At 42.1% G+C, this 16,304-nt stretch overlaps 1 protein-coding gene across 3 annotated transcripts in view; it reads right to left on the bottom strand.

The window, feature by feature from the left end:
* Positions 1-4,431, bottom strand: part of ARHGEF6 (Rac/Cdc42 guanine nucleotide exchange factor 6) — a 96,817-nt gene extending 92,386 nt beyond the window's left edge. Inside the window, exons 1-2 of one of the 3 annotated variants that reach the window (XM_078064181.1) lie at positions 4,011-4,431; positions 2,713-2,796 (exon numbers count right to left, since the gene is read on the bottom strand). In XM_078064181.1, coding sequence (XP_077920307.1) covers positions 2,713-2,796; positions 4,011-4,175 — 249 coding nt within the window. In that variant the 5' untranslated portion in view covers positions 4,176-4,431. The remainder of the gene's footprint in view (positions 1-2,712; positions 2,797-4,010) is intronic. The other 2 variants (XM_078064182.1, XM_078064180.1) reach the window with 2 other exon arrangements.
* Between the last annotated feature and the right edge of the window lie 11,873 nt (positions 4,432-16,304).

Here is a 16,304-nt window from a genome sequence, read left to right as displayed (position 1 = left end):
ATTTGTACCCAAAGTGGGTGAAAATATTTTAAGCATTGGTACTTAAAGGAGTAAGCATTAGTTATCATCAGAAAAAGCTACTTCTGTGAAACGACTCATTCTCCCACAGTGCTAGACCCAGGAGGTGTTTCTGTATCATCTAGTATTCTTAGAACTGCAAAGAAGCTCAGGATACCTTCTGGCAGCTTCACAGTGCAGAAATCATCGGCAACCTCACCACGTTTTTATTTGTCAAATAAAAAAGAAAATACCATGATCTGTTCCATAGGAGACATTATTCTAGAAGATATATAGAGAGGTCTCGGGCTACACCTACCTCAAAAGCCACACACACACACACACGTGCAGAGACACACAGCTAACAGTGGGCAACAGGGACACCTGGAAGAAAATATTCTGAGACAACTATAGCCTGATGCTGTAGCTAACTTTAGGAAAAATTCTGAAGCAAGCCAAGTTTATCTGGGGCAAAGCGACTTGTATTACTACTACTAATAATAGCTAACACTTGGAGAAATACTTACTAGGTGCCAGGCACTCTTCTGGGGACATGAATTCATTGACATCTTATACTGATCCTATGAGATAAGGTGCTGCTATTATTCCCATTTTATAGGTGGGGAGACTGAGTCACAGTCAAGGAACGTGCCCAAGGTCACAAAGCTACTCCTGAGAGAAAACTGAGTGTTTGAACCCAAGCAATCTAGCATCAGAGTCCATGATCAACCCACTACTAATACTTCTCCACAAAAAATACTGCTAAAAATGTGTCTATACTTCTTATGTCCCTGGTTCTCTGCTGAGCACTGTACATACATTATCTCATAGATCTTTTTCAGGTCCGAGCTCTTAGCTCCAAATTATTATGTAGTATCTCATTTGATCCTTTAAAACAACCCCATGAGGTATCAATTATTGTGTCCATTTTACAGATCAAAACACTGAGGCAAATACCTGAAGAAAACAAAAACACGAATTTAAAAAGATATGCACCCATATGTTCATTAAAGCATTATTTGCAATAGCTAAGATATGGAAGCCACCCAAGTGTCCACTGACAGATGAGTGGACACAGATGTGGTATATATGCACTCAACCATAAAAAAAAAAAAAGAAGGAAATCTTGCCATTTGTGACAACATGGATAGACCCAGAGGGTATTATGCGAAGTGAAATAAGTCAGACAAAGAAAAACCATTACCATATGATTTCACTCATATGTGGAATCTGAAAAACAAAACCAAACATAGCAGAAACCGACTCCTAAATACAGAGAACAAGCTGGTGGTGGCCAGAGGGGAGGGGACTGAGGGGATGGGTAGAATAGGTGAAGGGGATGAAGAGGCACAAACTTCCAGTTATAAAGTAAGTAAGGCACGGGGATGACAAGTACAGCATAGGGAACATAGTCAGTAATTTGTAGGGGCGGCTGGGTGGCTCAGTCAGGTTAGGCAGCCAACTCTTGATTTCGGCTCAGGTCATGATCTCAGGGTCCTGGCATCAAGCCCCATGTCAAGTCCATCATCGAGCCCCGCATCGGGCTCTGTGCTCGGCGGGGAGTTTACTTCAGGATTCTCTCTCTCCCTCTGTCCCTCCCCGCCCCCAAATAAATCTTTAAAAAAATAATATTATAGTAACATTGTATGGTGACAAATGGTAGGTACACTTACTGTGGTGAGCACTGTGTAATGTATAGAATTGTTGAACCACTACGTTGTACATCTGAAACTAACATAATATTATATATCAACTACAATTTTTAAAAACCCACAATCTTTTTTAAATGAATGTATAAGACTTCAGCATCATTTGAATGTACTATAACTTATTTGACTATTCCCCTATTGCTAGATACTGATGTTGTTTCCATGGTTTTTGCTTCTGCAAATAAAGATGTCTCACACACACACACACACAAAGACACACAGGAACAGAGAAGTTAAGTAATTTGACACTCAGACAAAAGTATCACCTCCTTTCCAGCAATACCCCCATACGTACTCTAAGGATCCATATAATATAAAACAATGTAATGTAATTTAACATACAATTTCTACCACAGGGGCAGGTTCTCTGGGATTTTCAAGGCCTCTGTTCTAAAGTGTTAATGGGGTGGGGGGTGCCTGGGTGGCTCAGTTAAGCATCTGTCTTTGGCTCAGGTCATGGTCCCAGGGTCCTGGGATCGAGCCCCGCATCGGGCTCCCTGCTCCGCGGAAAGCCTGCTTCTCCCTCTCCCTCTCCCACTCCCCCTGCTTGTGTTCCCTCTCTCGCTGTCTCTCTCTCTGTCAAATAAATAAATAAAATCTTCAAAAAAATAAATAAATACATAAAGTGTTAATGGGAAAAAGTGACAATATGCTTTCCTCTCTTCCCAACTCAGGGGGGTTACAGTGACCCCCTAGAGCAGCCAGTTCCCCCTAACAGGGAAGCACCCCCATACAACCTCTGTCACCGGAAGCCTTGCTTTCAGGGCTCGGATGCTGCATTAAAAGATAATCCTATCCTGAGTTGTGATTTGGTTTGGTTTGGTTTGCTTTTGGCACTGGTTTCCGGAGAAGACAAACTAGCAAGCCACCCCTGAGGACCACCAATCTTAACCATGGTTTCCATAAAATGCTACCCGGTGTGACAGTCAAGATCAACCGAGGACTTGCCGTACAGCACCATCCTCACCAGCTCACCAGTGGGGCGAGGCACCCCGGGCGGGCTTACCTGCACTTGAAGTGTCGCACATCCTTTCAGGAAGTCACTGATATTGCTGAGGCAATCAGCTTCCGTTTGGGGCTCCGAACAGTACTAGAGAAACAGAGTCAGAGGTCATTTGGACACTGTCATCCCATGCCAAGCATACCATAGTCCTCATGTTCTGATAACTAGATAGGTAGGCTTTCTAAGGCAGGGGCCACATTGCTATCAATCCAGGAAGAGAAATAACCACTGGAGGAAGTGATGTAACAGTCTAAACGGTCGGTCTCTTTCAAATGTCACCAAACTTTCAGTCCCAAAACATCTATCTCTACTGACAAACCCTTTTTTAGCCTTCTGCCAAAGTGTGGGGGTAGCGAATTGGATCCAGACTGTTTTTTGAGCTTTGGTTCTTGCTTTTAATCTATTACTTTGCTCCCTCCTCCCCCATGATAATTTATTAAAATCCTGTTCTCCCATTTAGTGTTTGCTACATTTGGGAACAGTTCTGTATGCTGTATTACCGTTTTAGTACTGTTTTTCTTTTTTTCAAGTTTAGGGAAACATAAGGAAATCAATTTGCTCGATAAAAATACAAACTAGTTCAAGAAGGCAAAAGAATTCAGGTTATGCTCACAGTCACATCCCTTGCTAACCTTAAGAAAAGAGCTGTAGGATTCAACCTTTAAACTTACTTAAAGTGCCTACTTTAGAAATTACCCATCCTCGTGATCATGGCTTTCCAACATTAAAACTTTTGGCTTTTTAGAAGAGGGTAAGGTTAGTTTCACTTTGAACACATGGTGCATTCAAAACACATATCTGGTTTCTACTGTTTTAGCAAACCTTTTCTGACATTTTGGATTATTTCTCCCGGTTGCCTCTGTTTCAAAGGGTATTTTATTTCTTTGAGCAGAAAATCGACATTGATTCTAGCCAAACTGTCAATAAATACCATCAATATCTGTCATAAATCATCCCATTATTACGCAGACTCATATATACCCCAAGTTCAAAACACTCCCTTGGTACATGGGGAGGTAGAACACGTATCTCTGGACGGAGCAAACGATAGGGGTATTTTCTCCTTGTCCCCTGCCACCAACGGGGTATCACGGTTTTACTATCTTTGGGCGCCCAACTGCGAGAGGATAACCTTTCATTTTCCGAGTTTCTCAAACAACAAAAACGAGAGAAGGCCAAACTCTTAGGAAGAGATTCAAGGGGGCGAGTCCCATGGCCCGGGCAACAGAACATCTCAAGGGTTACATTATTGCTGCTCTCTGGTGGTGAGCAATCCCAAAGAGACTGCCCATTTCCCTTACCTTTTCTAGAGAGCCCGGCCTAAGTCTGTTGATCAGTTTGCACAGCACTACCCCATTCTTCAGTGAGGACTTCAAGAACTCCTCCGGGTCACAGACGGTCTTTTTGGGGGAATCTAAAACTCCCAAGGATATAAGCCATGTCACGATTCGCTCCTCTGGATTCATCACTGAGGACCGCACAGCTCCCTGGGGCAGCTGCAAGGACTAAGCCACATCCGTAATTGCATCTGCTACTGCCTTCCGTTTTTATAAGTTCTCTTCTGTGGCTTGCAGAGCAAAGCGTTTCGACAACTTTTCTTAGATAACGGTGGAACCCACTCGAATTACGGGACCTTAAAGCCACAGAGATCACACTTAAAAGATGAAGAAATAGAAGGAATAAAAATCCTTGGATAATGCTGGGTTTCTTTTTCCAAACCTGCAAAACAAATTCATGAGGGTTAAAAAAAAAAAAGAAGAAGAAGAAACACACACAAACAGCCCCCCCCAAAAAAAACCCCAACAGTGCAAGAAGCTGTAAAGGAAGGAAGTGAGGAGGATGCTGGGGAGGGAGGAGAGAGAAGGAAGCAAGTGCTCTTGGAAAACAGAGGGGACCTTGGAAATGAGACACTCATGGGCCAGTCTGGGAAAACACTGTCAATAAATAGTCTAGCCCCAGTGAAAATCTGGCTTCTGTCAGGAGGAAGATGCCAACTGGCTCTTAGGTCAGACAGATCTGAGCCTCGTGGGGAAGGTAGGCTGAGAAAATTCTTCTGAGAAATGGCCGGATGTCCTCATCCTGTCTCACAGAGCTGGTGTGTCATGATCATTCCTCCTAGAACACCTTGATTGCCTGGTGATAATGTGCCAAGCACGTGAAGACCGCGCCTGCTGTCAGCCATCACCATGTATAAGCAGAAGCTAGAAGAATGGCATTTTACTTTGCAGCCAAAACGCTATGTTTAGGGAAATAGGCTAAGGATAACATCTGACATCCTGTTTACTTGCATTCTTTAGCAATTCTTTTTCTGGACCTGGTTCCACTACACAATCCAGCTGCAGTACCCCTAGCAAAGGCACAGACACAGTCCCATGAGCAGTACAAAATACTTGAAAACAGAACTTTTGAGAACAAAAGAGTGCTTGTCCTCTGTCTATACTACAGTCTGGAAAGCTGATGCGTCCCCAACAAGAAACACTTTGCATTAAAAATGCTGCTCTGAAAAAAACAAACCTGGTCTAGAACAAGAGATCTTGTTATTCTCAAACATTTTCACAACCAGTTGAAAGAGTCATACTATTGGGAAACGTACGAGAAGACTAATGTGAGCAGCATAGCCTTAAACCGGCAAATGCATGGACCTCCCCGTCAGTCACTGCCCCTCCTCACGCCAGGGATCCTGCTAAGCTTCCGAATCCTTCTCAACACAGCTTTAAACATCTACCACCGAATAATCAGCTTAGATAATCCTGCTGAATGTTTTCAAAGCTTCCTCTTCTTGCCCTGTTCCTACCTCTTACCACACTTCACTATTATTACTTGTTGATATGTTCCCTCCACCAGAATGTAACCTCTCTAGAGTAGACGGCTTGTCCATCTTGTTTAACACTGTTCCCAGCAGCTCCAGGTACACAGTAGATGTTTAAAAATGCTGAATGAGGGGCGCCTGGGTGGCTCAATCGGTTGAGTGTCTGCCTTTGGCTCAGGTCATGATCCCAGGGGTCCTGGGATCAAGCCCCGCATTGGGCTCCCTGCTCCTGGAGGAGTCTGCTGCTCCCTCTCCCTCTGCTCCTCCCTCCCTCGCCTCCCCCCACCCCGTTCCTGCGCTCTCTCTCTTGTTCTCTCTCTCAAATAAATAAATAAAATCTTTCTTAAAAAATGCTGAATGAGGGGTGCCTGGGTGGCTCAGTCGTTAAGTGTCTGCCTTCGGCTCAGGTCATGATCCCAGGGTCCTGGATAATGCTGGGTTTCTTTTTCCTTCTCCGCAGGAAGCCTGCTTCTCGCTCTCCTGCTCCCCCTGCTTGTCTTCCCTCTCTCGCTGTGTCTCTCTCTGTCAAATAAATAAATAAAATCTTTTTAAAAAATGCTGAATGAATGAATGAACTCATATGTCTTAAATCAAAACTTTTTTCCTTGCTAATGATTTTTACTTTTATTGAGATATAATTGACGTATAATAAATAACACATATTTAAGATGTCTGATTTAATGAATTTTGACATAAGTATACACCTGCAATACAATCACTCACACACACACACACACACACACAAAATCCAGGTAAAACTTTCCATCATCCCCAAAAATGTCCTTGTGCCCTTTCAAACCCTGTCCCCCTCCCTTCCCTTCCAATCTGCTTTCAGTCCCTGTAGATTAGTTTGCATTTTCTAGAATCATATATAAATGGAAGCATAGAGTATGGTACTTCCCTTTCTCTGGTTTCTTTTGCTCAGCATCATCATTTTGAGATTCATTCATGTTGTTTTGTCTATCAATAGTTCTATAACAAGGATTTGACCTCCAAATGTTTGGTTTGATGTAATTACACTTAGAAGCAAAATAAGTATAGTCAATCAAAAGTTTTAATTGACTTTTGACCACAGCCAAAGCTATGTCATAGAAAGAAATACAAAATCTATTCGGTGGTAAATTCAATTCCCAAGTCAGACCTACTTGAATACATTTTTCTATGTCATTTGGACAATTTTTCAAAACTGTACTCTACAGACAAACAAATCTGACAGTATTATTGAGGTATCACTTATATTTTCTGATCAACAACAAAGCCAAAGTAATTTCAGGAACCCAGCCTAGCCCAAAACAGGCTTAAGCCCACTGAGGTCACCTAGATAAAAATCTGCCTCATTTTAGACAATGGCTATAGCAAATTACTCTAAGTACTAAAAGTAAAACCAGAAAAGCAAGGCCACCTCCTCAAGGCAGTTCTATTAGTATGAAGATTGGGAGTTAGGGTCAGTATGGAGATTAAGGAATGCCAGGATTGTAGCAAGCATGTGGCTGAATGACTAGCCATGGAACCGAGGCTGGCTAGGGAAGCAGGGGACGCCACAAAGGAGCTGATGTACTAGGGGTGTAGGGTGGGACGCTGGAAGACTAGAGGTCACAGTGATACAAAGAGCAACAGGCTTCCCACGACAGCATGAGTAAAAAGAGAAAAGGTTTCTCACTCGACTGCCAAGCCTTAGTAGTATGCACCCTGGGCCACTGAGCCAGCCTCGTCGCTCACTGGCTTTCCCACCTGCATCCTCTCATCCTAATGGACTCTCTGGCAGAGCACAGTTTGGTTGATTCTCCAGAAACACCTCTTTGATCGTGTAATACTCCTGCTCAAAAACCCTCAAATCTCTCCATCGGCTAAAGCCGTGATTTACAAAGAACAATGTACAAAAATAATCACCTCTTGTGAGGGAAGGTGGAGAAAAGAATGAAGACTTGGGAGCCCTAGTCCCCAGAACCCTACTTCAGAAGATCTGCAATGGGGCAAAGGAATCTATATTATTAAATACCCCACTTGAGGGGCGCGTGGGTGGCTCAGTCGTTAAGCGTCTGCCTTCGGCTCAGGTCATGATCTTAGGGTCCTGGGATCAAGCCCCGCATCGGGCTCCCTGCTCTGCGGGAAGCCTGCTTCTCCCTCTCCCACTCCCCCTGCTTGTGTTCCCTCTCTCGCTGTGTCTCTCTCTGTCAAATAAATAAATAAAATCTTTAAAAATAAATAAATAAAATAAAAATAAATACCCCACTTGATTCTGATAAGGGGGATCAAGGTCACACTTGGAGAAACAAGTTGGCTTATAACCTTCCACTCCACCCCAATTTCTTTTTTATCTTTAAAGATTTTATTTACTTGAGAGAGAGCACGCATGAGCAGGGGGAGGGGCAGAGGGAGAAGAGGGCTCCCCACTGAGCAGGGAGCAAGATGTGGGGCTCGATCTAGGACTCTGGGATCTTGACCTGAGCCGAAGGTTTAACCGACTGAGCCACCCAGGCGCCCCAACTCCACCCCAATTTCTGCCAACATCTGGGTCATGACCACTCAGTTCCTTGACTTCCCTATTTGTGACTGATGGATTACCTCCAGCCCCTCTTTATGCCTGCTCTGTGAAAATGGACCTGGGCCTTTAAATCATTTTTACTTTGCCAGCTGGCACGATATGAAGTTTTATTGGTAGCTGGTGGCAGACATTGCAGGAAGGAGGGGTTTTACTTCCTGTTTCCTGTGTGCTCACTCCACAGGCTCTTGCCGAGCTCCCAGCTTTCTTAGCGCTCCCCTTCTGCAACACTGGCTTCCTCCAGTGCACAGTGGGTAGCAGCTTCCCCTGGCACCCTTTGGGGGGGCGGTTCTATAGCAAAGTATCTCTGGTGAGACACCTCCCCCGCGAATGGGAAACAAGCACCCTCCCAGGGCACATTTTTAGCAAGTTCTAGAGGGCGGCTGTCCAGCGAGTTCCACTGACTCAGCCCCATGGCAACTTCTGTAATAAGGCATGGATCTCGGCTGTAGGTGAAGAGGGGAGGTTCTCACGGCTCCAGGGAAGTGACCAGTATGTATTATTTCATATTGTACCGGCTATGCCTATACTCTTTTAGAGTTCTCTTTACTTCTTACTAGTCAATCCCTCATTACTCCAATCCCCTGTTACTGTTAATAATTATGTTAAACTTTTCCTGTTCAAATCCCTCTGTGGTTTCTCTGTCCTGATTGGACCCAGACTGACAGGCCTCGTTATCTTCAACGAACACTCCTCTGCTTTAGCCAACCACTTGCAAGGTCACAACTTGTACTTTTTGGCATCACACAAATTTCTCTGCTTCCTAAATCATGAATTCAAACATTACATTTTCTAACCACAATCTACCATTTTTCCAGCTGGCTTGTTTGGTTTCTCCCATGACAACTAGCCCTTAACCTTGTAGGGATCTTCAAAGCATTGTTTTCCAAAATGATTATACAATTTTACTTTCCTGAAATCAGATTCTGATTTCCCATTGCTCCATATCATAGCTAATACACATTTCAGACTTTTATTTTTTTTTTAAGATTTTATTTATTTGTCAGAGAGAGAGCATAAGCAGGGAGAGTGGCAGGCAGAGGGAGAGGGAGAAGCAGGCTCCCCGCAGAGCAAGGGAGCCCAATATGGGACTCGATCCCAGGACCCCAGGATCAGGACCTGAGCCAAAGGCAGTCGCTTAACCAACTGTGCCACCCAGGTGCCCCATTTCAGACTTTTTTAAATTTTTATTTTCATGGGTGTAAAATTTACTTTTCTATGATTACTAATAAGGTTAAAGCATTTTTAAAAAATTCTTTTTTAGAGAGGGAAAGAGAGAGGGCGGGGGGAGGAGCAGGGGGAGAGAGAGAATTTTAAGCAGGCTCCACGCCCAATGCAGAGCCTGACCAGGGCTCAATTGCACAACCCTGAGATCATGACCTGAGCCAAAATCAAGTCGATGCTTAACCAACTGAGCCACCCAGGTGCCCCTAAAGCATTTTTTCATGTGTCAATTGGCCGTGAATATTTCCCCTTCTGTGAAATACTTGCTCATTTCCATTGTCTACTTTTCCACTGGTTGTCCTTTTGTTATTGATTTGTAAAAGTTTGTAATACATTATGGATACTAAACCAATGTGTTTGTGAATATCCTCTTGTACTCTTGTTTTTCATCATGGTGTAATATGTGGTGTATTTTAGGAAATAGAAGTTCTTGATTTTCAAAAATAAGATACTTTATCTCACTCTCATGTAAAATAAATCCAGAATTTGGCAGTCCAAGGCTAGCATGCAATCTCATTGGAGACCCAGGATTCTACTCTCCTGCTACTTCACCATCTTTAGCTTCCCACCTCATAGTTCAAAATGACTGTTTATGTGAACTTGGACTAGGCAATAAGGGTTTCTTAGATATCAGACCGAGGCCACAAGCAACAAAAGAAAAGAATAGATAAATTGGTCTTCATCAAAATTAAAAATTCTGTGCTTCAAAGGACACCATCAAGAAAGTGAAAAGACAACTCCAGAATGAGAGAAAATATTTGCAAGTCATATATCTAATTAGGGACTTGTATCCAGAATATAAAAAGAACTCTTACAACTCAATAATAAAAGGACAAATAACTAAAAATGGGCAAATTATCTGAATAGACATCTCTCCAAGAAAGATATAAAAATAGTTAATAAACTCAGGAAAAGATCCTCAACATGATTAGCGGTCAGGTAAATGCAAATCAAAACCACAATGAGATTCCACTTTACACTCATTAGGATGGCCATAATCAAAAAGACAGATATTGAGGTACCTGGCTGGCTCAGTCAGAAGAGTATGCGATTCTTTTTTTTTTTTTTTTAAGATTTTATTTATTTATTTATTTATTTTAGAGAGAGAGAGCACAGTGGGGGTTGAAGCGGGGGGGTGGGGGTGGGGGTGGGGAAGAGAGAATCTGAAGCAGATTTCGTGCTGAGCATGGAGCCTGACAGGGGGCTCAATCTCACTGCGAGATCTGGACTTGAGCTGAAACCAAGAGTCAGACGCCTAACCTACTGAGCCACCCAGGTGCCCCAAGAGCATGTGATTCTTGATCTCAGGGTCATAAGTTCAAGCCCCATGTTGGGTGTAGAGATTACTAAAGAAAATTTTTAATAACAACAACAAAAAAAAAAAACCCAAAAGATAATGACTAGTATTGGTAAGGATGTGGAGCAACTGGAACTCTCCTACATTGTTGGTGGGAATGTCAAATAGCACAGCTGCTATAGAAAACAAAATGTTAACATAGTCACAATATGGCCCAGCGATTCCTCTCCAAGAGAAATAAAAACATGTGTCCCCATAAAAACACAAATATTCATAGCACTATTAGTCATAATAACCAAAAAGTTAAAACAATCTAATATTCATCACCTGATGAATGGATAAATAAAGTGTTACAATCAAATATTACTCAGTCATAAAAATGAATGAAGTGCTGATACAGGCCACATCATGGATAAACATTGAAAACATACTAACTGAAAGAAGCCAGACACAAAAGATCATGTTATATGATTCCACTTACATGAAATGTTCAGAATAGGGAAATCCATACAAACAGAAAATAGAACAGCAGTTGCCCAGCACTGGGGTGGGGGTTGAGGGGAAACTGGAAGTGACTGCTAATGGCTATGGGGATTTCTTTTGGGGGGAGGTGAAGAAAATGTTCTAAAAATGATTTGGTGATAGTTGCACAACTCTGAATATACTGGAAGCCACTGAATTGTACACTTTAAGTAGGTGAATTATATACTATCTGAATTATGTCTCAGTAAAGCTGTTATTTTTTAAAAGGCAGTTGTGAGTTAAAAAGAAAAAGGCTGCTTGAGCTCCAGCCATCAAATCTGCATTCTAGCCATAAGGGAAAAAGGAAGGGGAAATAAAACAACAGTCCTCCCCCCACACACACAGTTTACTAGGAAAAATTTATAACTTACTGAAAAACTGGAAGAATAGTATGATGATCTCCTTCATACCCATCATCCAGATTTAATAATTAGTAACATTCTGCCATATTTCACTTGCCTACATAGGTACAGTGGCTGTATTTTTAAAAATAAAATGGGGCATGTGGTGGGCTCAGTCAGTAGAACATCTGACTCTTGATCTCAGGGTCGTTGAGTAAAAGCCCCATGTTGGATATAGAGATTATTTTAAAAAAAATAGTAAATAAACTATTCATAACACTTCACCCTAAATACTTTAGCATGCATCTCCTAAAATTAAGGACACTTTCAACATAACCAAAGATTTATATCACAACTAAGAAAATTAACAATAATTCACTAATGCCATCTAATTTTCAGTCCACAATAAGATTTCTCCAATTGTCCACAAAAATGTCTTTTAGAGATTTGTTTTCAAAGCAGCATCCAATCAAGTTGCCCTTCCTTAGGGTCATAGTACTGACTTTGTTTTGAGGCAAAAAAAAAAAAAATCTGAGTGACTGTAGTGTTCTCCATCATTTGTTTCCCTTCTCTTGGGGATCAACGTCCTGCACTGCTTGTTGTCTCAATGTCTGGAAAGAGTTGGTCCATATACTTTATCCAGTTTTCTAGTTGTTTCTATTAGGAGAAAAAGTCTGTACCACATAATCTTTCATGGGTAGAAGCAGAGGTTGGCTTAGTCTACTTTTAATTTTTCTTCTACATCATACAACAAAGAGACCTAATACAGTTCATTGTTGTGATAAGGGCTCTTTAGATATTCAGGATATTGACCTTTTGGTATATAGGTTTTAAATTTTTTCCTAGCTAGTATTTGTCTTTTATGTATTTCTTTTTTTTTTCAAAGATTTTATTTATTTATTTGACAGAGAGAGAGTACAAGCAGGGGGAGTGGCAGGGAGAGGGAGAAGCAGGCTCCCGCTGAGCGGAGAGCCCGACGTGGGGCTTGGTCCCAGGACCCTGGGATCATGACCTGAGCTGAAGGCAGACGCTTAACTGACTGAGCCACCCAGGTGCCCCTGTCTTTTATATATTTCTTAACAACTACTCTACAGAAATTTAAAATTTTGTAGATAATTAAATATACCAATCTTTCCCTTTATGATGCATACCTTTTATATGCTTCAAGTCCTTCCTCAAAGTCACTTCAGAAACTTATCCTAGGGTAATGATGACAAGTTCAGAAGATATATGTTGATGACAATAAAATCACAATCTGGGCGCCAGGGTGGCTCAATCGGTTAAGCATCTGCCTTCAGCTCTGGTCATGATCCCAGGGTCCTGGGATCGAGCCCCATATCTGGCTCCCTGTTCAGTGGGAAGTCTGCTTCTCCCTCTCCCTCTGCAGCTTCCCCCACTCGTGCTCTCTCTCTCTCTCTCTTTCACTCTCTCTCTCTCAAATAAATAAATAAAATCTTTAAAAATAAATAAATAGGGGCGACTGAGTAGCTCAGTCAGTTAAGCATCTGCCTTCAGCTCAGGTTATGATCCCAGGGTCCTGGCTCCCCACTGCTTGTGCTCTCTCGTGAGCACGCGTGCTCACTCTCTCAAATAAATAAATAAAATCTTTTAAAAAATACTCAATTGAAGAGAACTCCCTGTTGTGGAGAAAGTGTTTTTTTCCCCTAAAGGAGTGCTAACAAAGAAGAATGGAGGCCATAGGTGTTGGTGATTCTGAAGTGGCCATCAGGAAGAGGATTTGGTGATGTTGCAATGAGGTGTGAGCAATGAGGGGTTCCACTCAGATCTTCGATCCGGTCATAGGAGCTCTGTAAAAGCCCACTTGAAGAGGATGAGAAAAACAGGCTATAAACAGGGTGAAAATATCACAAACCACATATCTGATAAAGGCCTACTATCTAAAGTACATTTTAAAACTCTCAAAACTCAACAGTAAAAAAAAAAAAAAAAAGGAATCCAATAGAAAATGGGCAAAAGACATGAACAGATATTTCATGAAATAGAATGGGTGGATGGTAAATAAACACATGAAAAGGTGATCAATATCATTAGCCACTAGGGAAATGCAAATTAAAAACCACAGTAAGATATCACTACACACATAGCAGAAGAACTAAAATAGAAAACACTGACAACACCAAATGGTGCTGAGGATGCAGAGATACTGGATCACTCAGACATTGCTGGCGGGAAGGGAAAATGTTACAGCCACTCTGGAAAGTAGTTTGCAGTAGTCTGCACTTGCCATACAACTCAGCAATTATGTGCTTGGGCATTTATCACCGAAAAAAATAAAAATATAAAAACCTATACATGGGGGCACCTGGGTGGCTCAGTTGGTTAAGCATCTGCCTTCAGTTAGGGTCATGATCCCGGAGTCCTGGGATCGAGCCCCACATCGGGCTCCCTGCTCAATGGGGAGTCTGCTTCTCCCTCTGACCCTCACCTGGCTCGTGCTTGCTCTCACTCTCTCTCTCTCTCTCAAATGAATAAACGGAGTCTTTAAATAATAATAATAATAATAATAATAATAAAACCTATACATGAACATTCATAACAGCTTTATTTGTAGCAGCCTCAAACTAGAAACAACCCAAATGTTCTTTCTTCAACAGGTGAATGGTTAAACAAACTGTGGTGTATCCAGACTACAGAATCCTAAACAGCAATAAAAAGGAACAAACTACTGATACACACCACAACCTGGATGGATCTCAAGGGAATGATGCTGAGTGAAAAAGAAGCCAATCCCCAAAGTTACATACTGTATGATTTCATTTATATAACATTCTTGAAATGACAGATGCCCAGGGGCCTCACAACGCCAGAGGTACAACACACATGGAAAACCCTTGATGTCGACAAACAATACAAAGACATATAGTATTATATAGTCTGCTTCCCCAAGAAGTGGATTTTCTCCTTCTGGAGGGGCAACTTGAGAAAAGGCATCATATAGTTCCCCAACAGAGCCATTAACTTTGCCTTTAAGGTTAAGTTTAAGCAGGTATTCTTGAGATGAGTGCAAAAGCACATAATTTTGGAGGTATTCTACTGACAATCTGGCATTCTGTGGTACCCTGGGGGTCACGTCTTTCAGCTTTTTCTACTCCTTACATTTTGCCAGAACCCACCTGGCAGCCAATATTGGGAAATTTGTCAAGGAAAGAAAATTCAGCTCTCTCCCTTTCTCCACCATCATGGCGTGTGTGGTTGACTCTGTTCCTCACCATGTCTCCTCGCAAGACTTTCAAGATCAAGCAATTCCTGGCCAAGAAACAAAAGCAGAATCGCCCTATCCCCTAATGGATTCGGATGAACACTGGTAATAAAATCAGGTACCTCTTGAAGGGGAGACATTGGACAAGAACCCAGCTGGGTCTATGAGGAGCTGCACATGAGATGGCACACATATTTATCCTGCATCAAGGTCACTAGTGTCTTACTATATCAAGCTGGAAACATCACCACTATCTGGACAGCTGGTCATGTTTTATTGGGGAAGTGATTGTTCTCTTTGTTTCTATGCTTCTGCACTAGTAGGTTGGTTCAGTAATAACTAGTGAGAACTTTTGTTTAAAAAAAAAAAAAAAAACTCGAAGGCCTAGAAGGCTGTCTTATGAAAACCACCAATTTGGATGGCCAGTGTGGTCTCCCCATTCCATACTGTGAAGTGGTAGGTGATGATGCAGTCTGGTCACAAAGAACTGACATCACATATGAAAAGAACTGACATCACGTATGATGGGACCTTCATATATAATGGGTAGAAGATTTTCAGAGGTGAATGTGGAAAAGCCTTTATCAAGAGTGTATGGTCCAGGAGTGCCTGGCTAGCTCAGCCAGTAGAGCATCTGACTCTTGATCTCGAGGTTGAGTTTGAGCCCCACACTGGGTGTAGAGATTACTTTAAAAAAAATCCAAAAAGCAAAATACAAAATAGCATGTATGGTATGATCCTCCTTTTTAAAAATAAATGCTTAAATATGCCTAAAATTGAAGCATATAGGGGCACCTGGGTGGCTCAGTTGGTTAAGTGTCTGCCTTCTGCTCAGGTCATGATCCCGGGGTCTGGGATCGAGCCCCGCGCTGGGCTGGCTCCCTGCTCAGTGGAGAGCCTGCTTCTCCCTCCCCCCTCCCCCCACTTGTGTGCACACACTCTCTCTCTCAATAAATAAAATCTTTTTAAAAAATTGAAGACTATACCACAGCTGTTATCACTGAACACTCATTAAATATTTCTTCATCTTCAGATGCAGAGTGTTCAATTAATCATACTCCTCAGTTTACCATGCATGTAATCCTACATGAGGACTCCCCTCATACTTTTCCTTCATTCACAAACTCTCCTCATGGACACCCATTCCAGTGCGTGTGATAAATGTCATTAAATATCCATGTTCTCTCACAAGGTTTGTAGTGTGCTTTACATAAATGATATCACACCATAAATCTTGTTCTCTTTCTTACTCCTTTTTTTCATTGAACATAATAGCCTTTAGCATCTGGCTAGCTTTGCTGTCTTTCTTTGCACCATGACAACTGCCACAGTTCTTGGTAACTTCCATATCTATATGGATGACCAGTCCAACACTGGCCTCTGACTGCCTTGACCTTCTCATTTCCCATGATCTTGGCTTTTACTTTCTCCACCCATTCTCATAAGCATATTCAAATTCCTATCATTACCAAAAATGCACCAGCTCTGAAATCTCAAGTTCAAACATTCAGCACTCTACAATCTTATAGTTTTCCAGATCATTTCTTCTAGTACCCCTATCCCAACCATCTTGTTATCCACTTGAGCCCACACCTCTTTATGGTCCATCACTGCCCTCCTGTCACCACTCTCCTTGTTTT

Source organism: Halichoerus grypus, chromosome X (assembly GCF_964656455.1).
Source record: "Halichoerus grypus chromosome X, mHalGry1.hap1.1, whole genome shotgun sequence".
Classification (NCBI taxonomy): domain Eukaryota; kingdom Metazoa; phylum Chordata; class Mammalia; order Carnivora; family Phocidae; genus Halichoerus; species Halichoerus grypus.
This window is presented reverse-complemented; position numbering and strand designations above follow the sequence as displayed.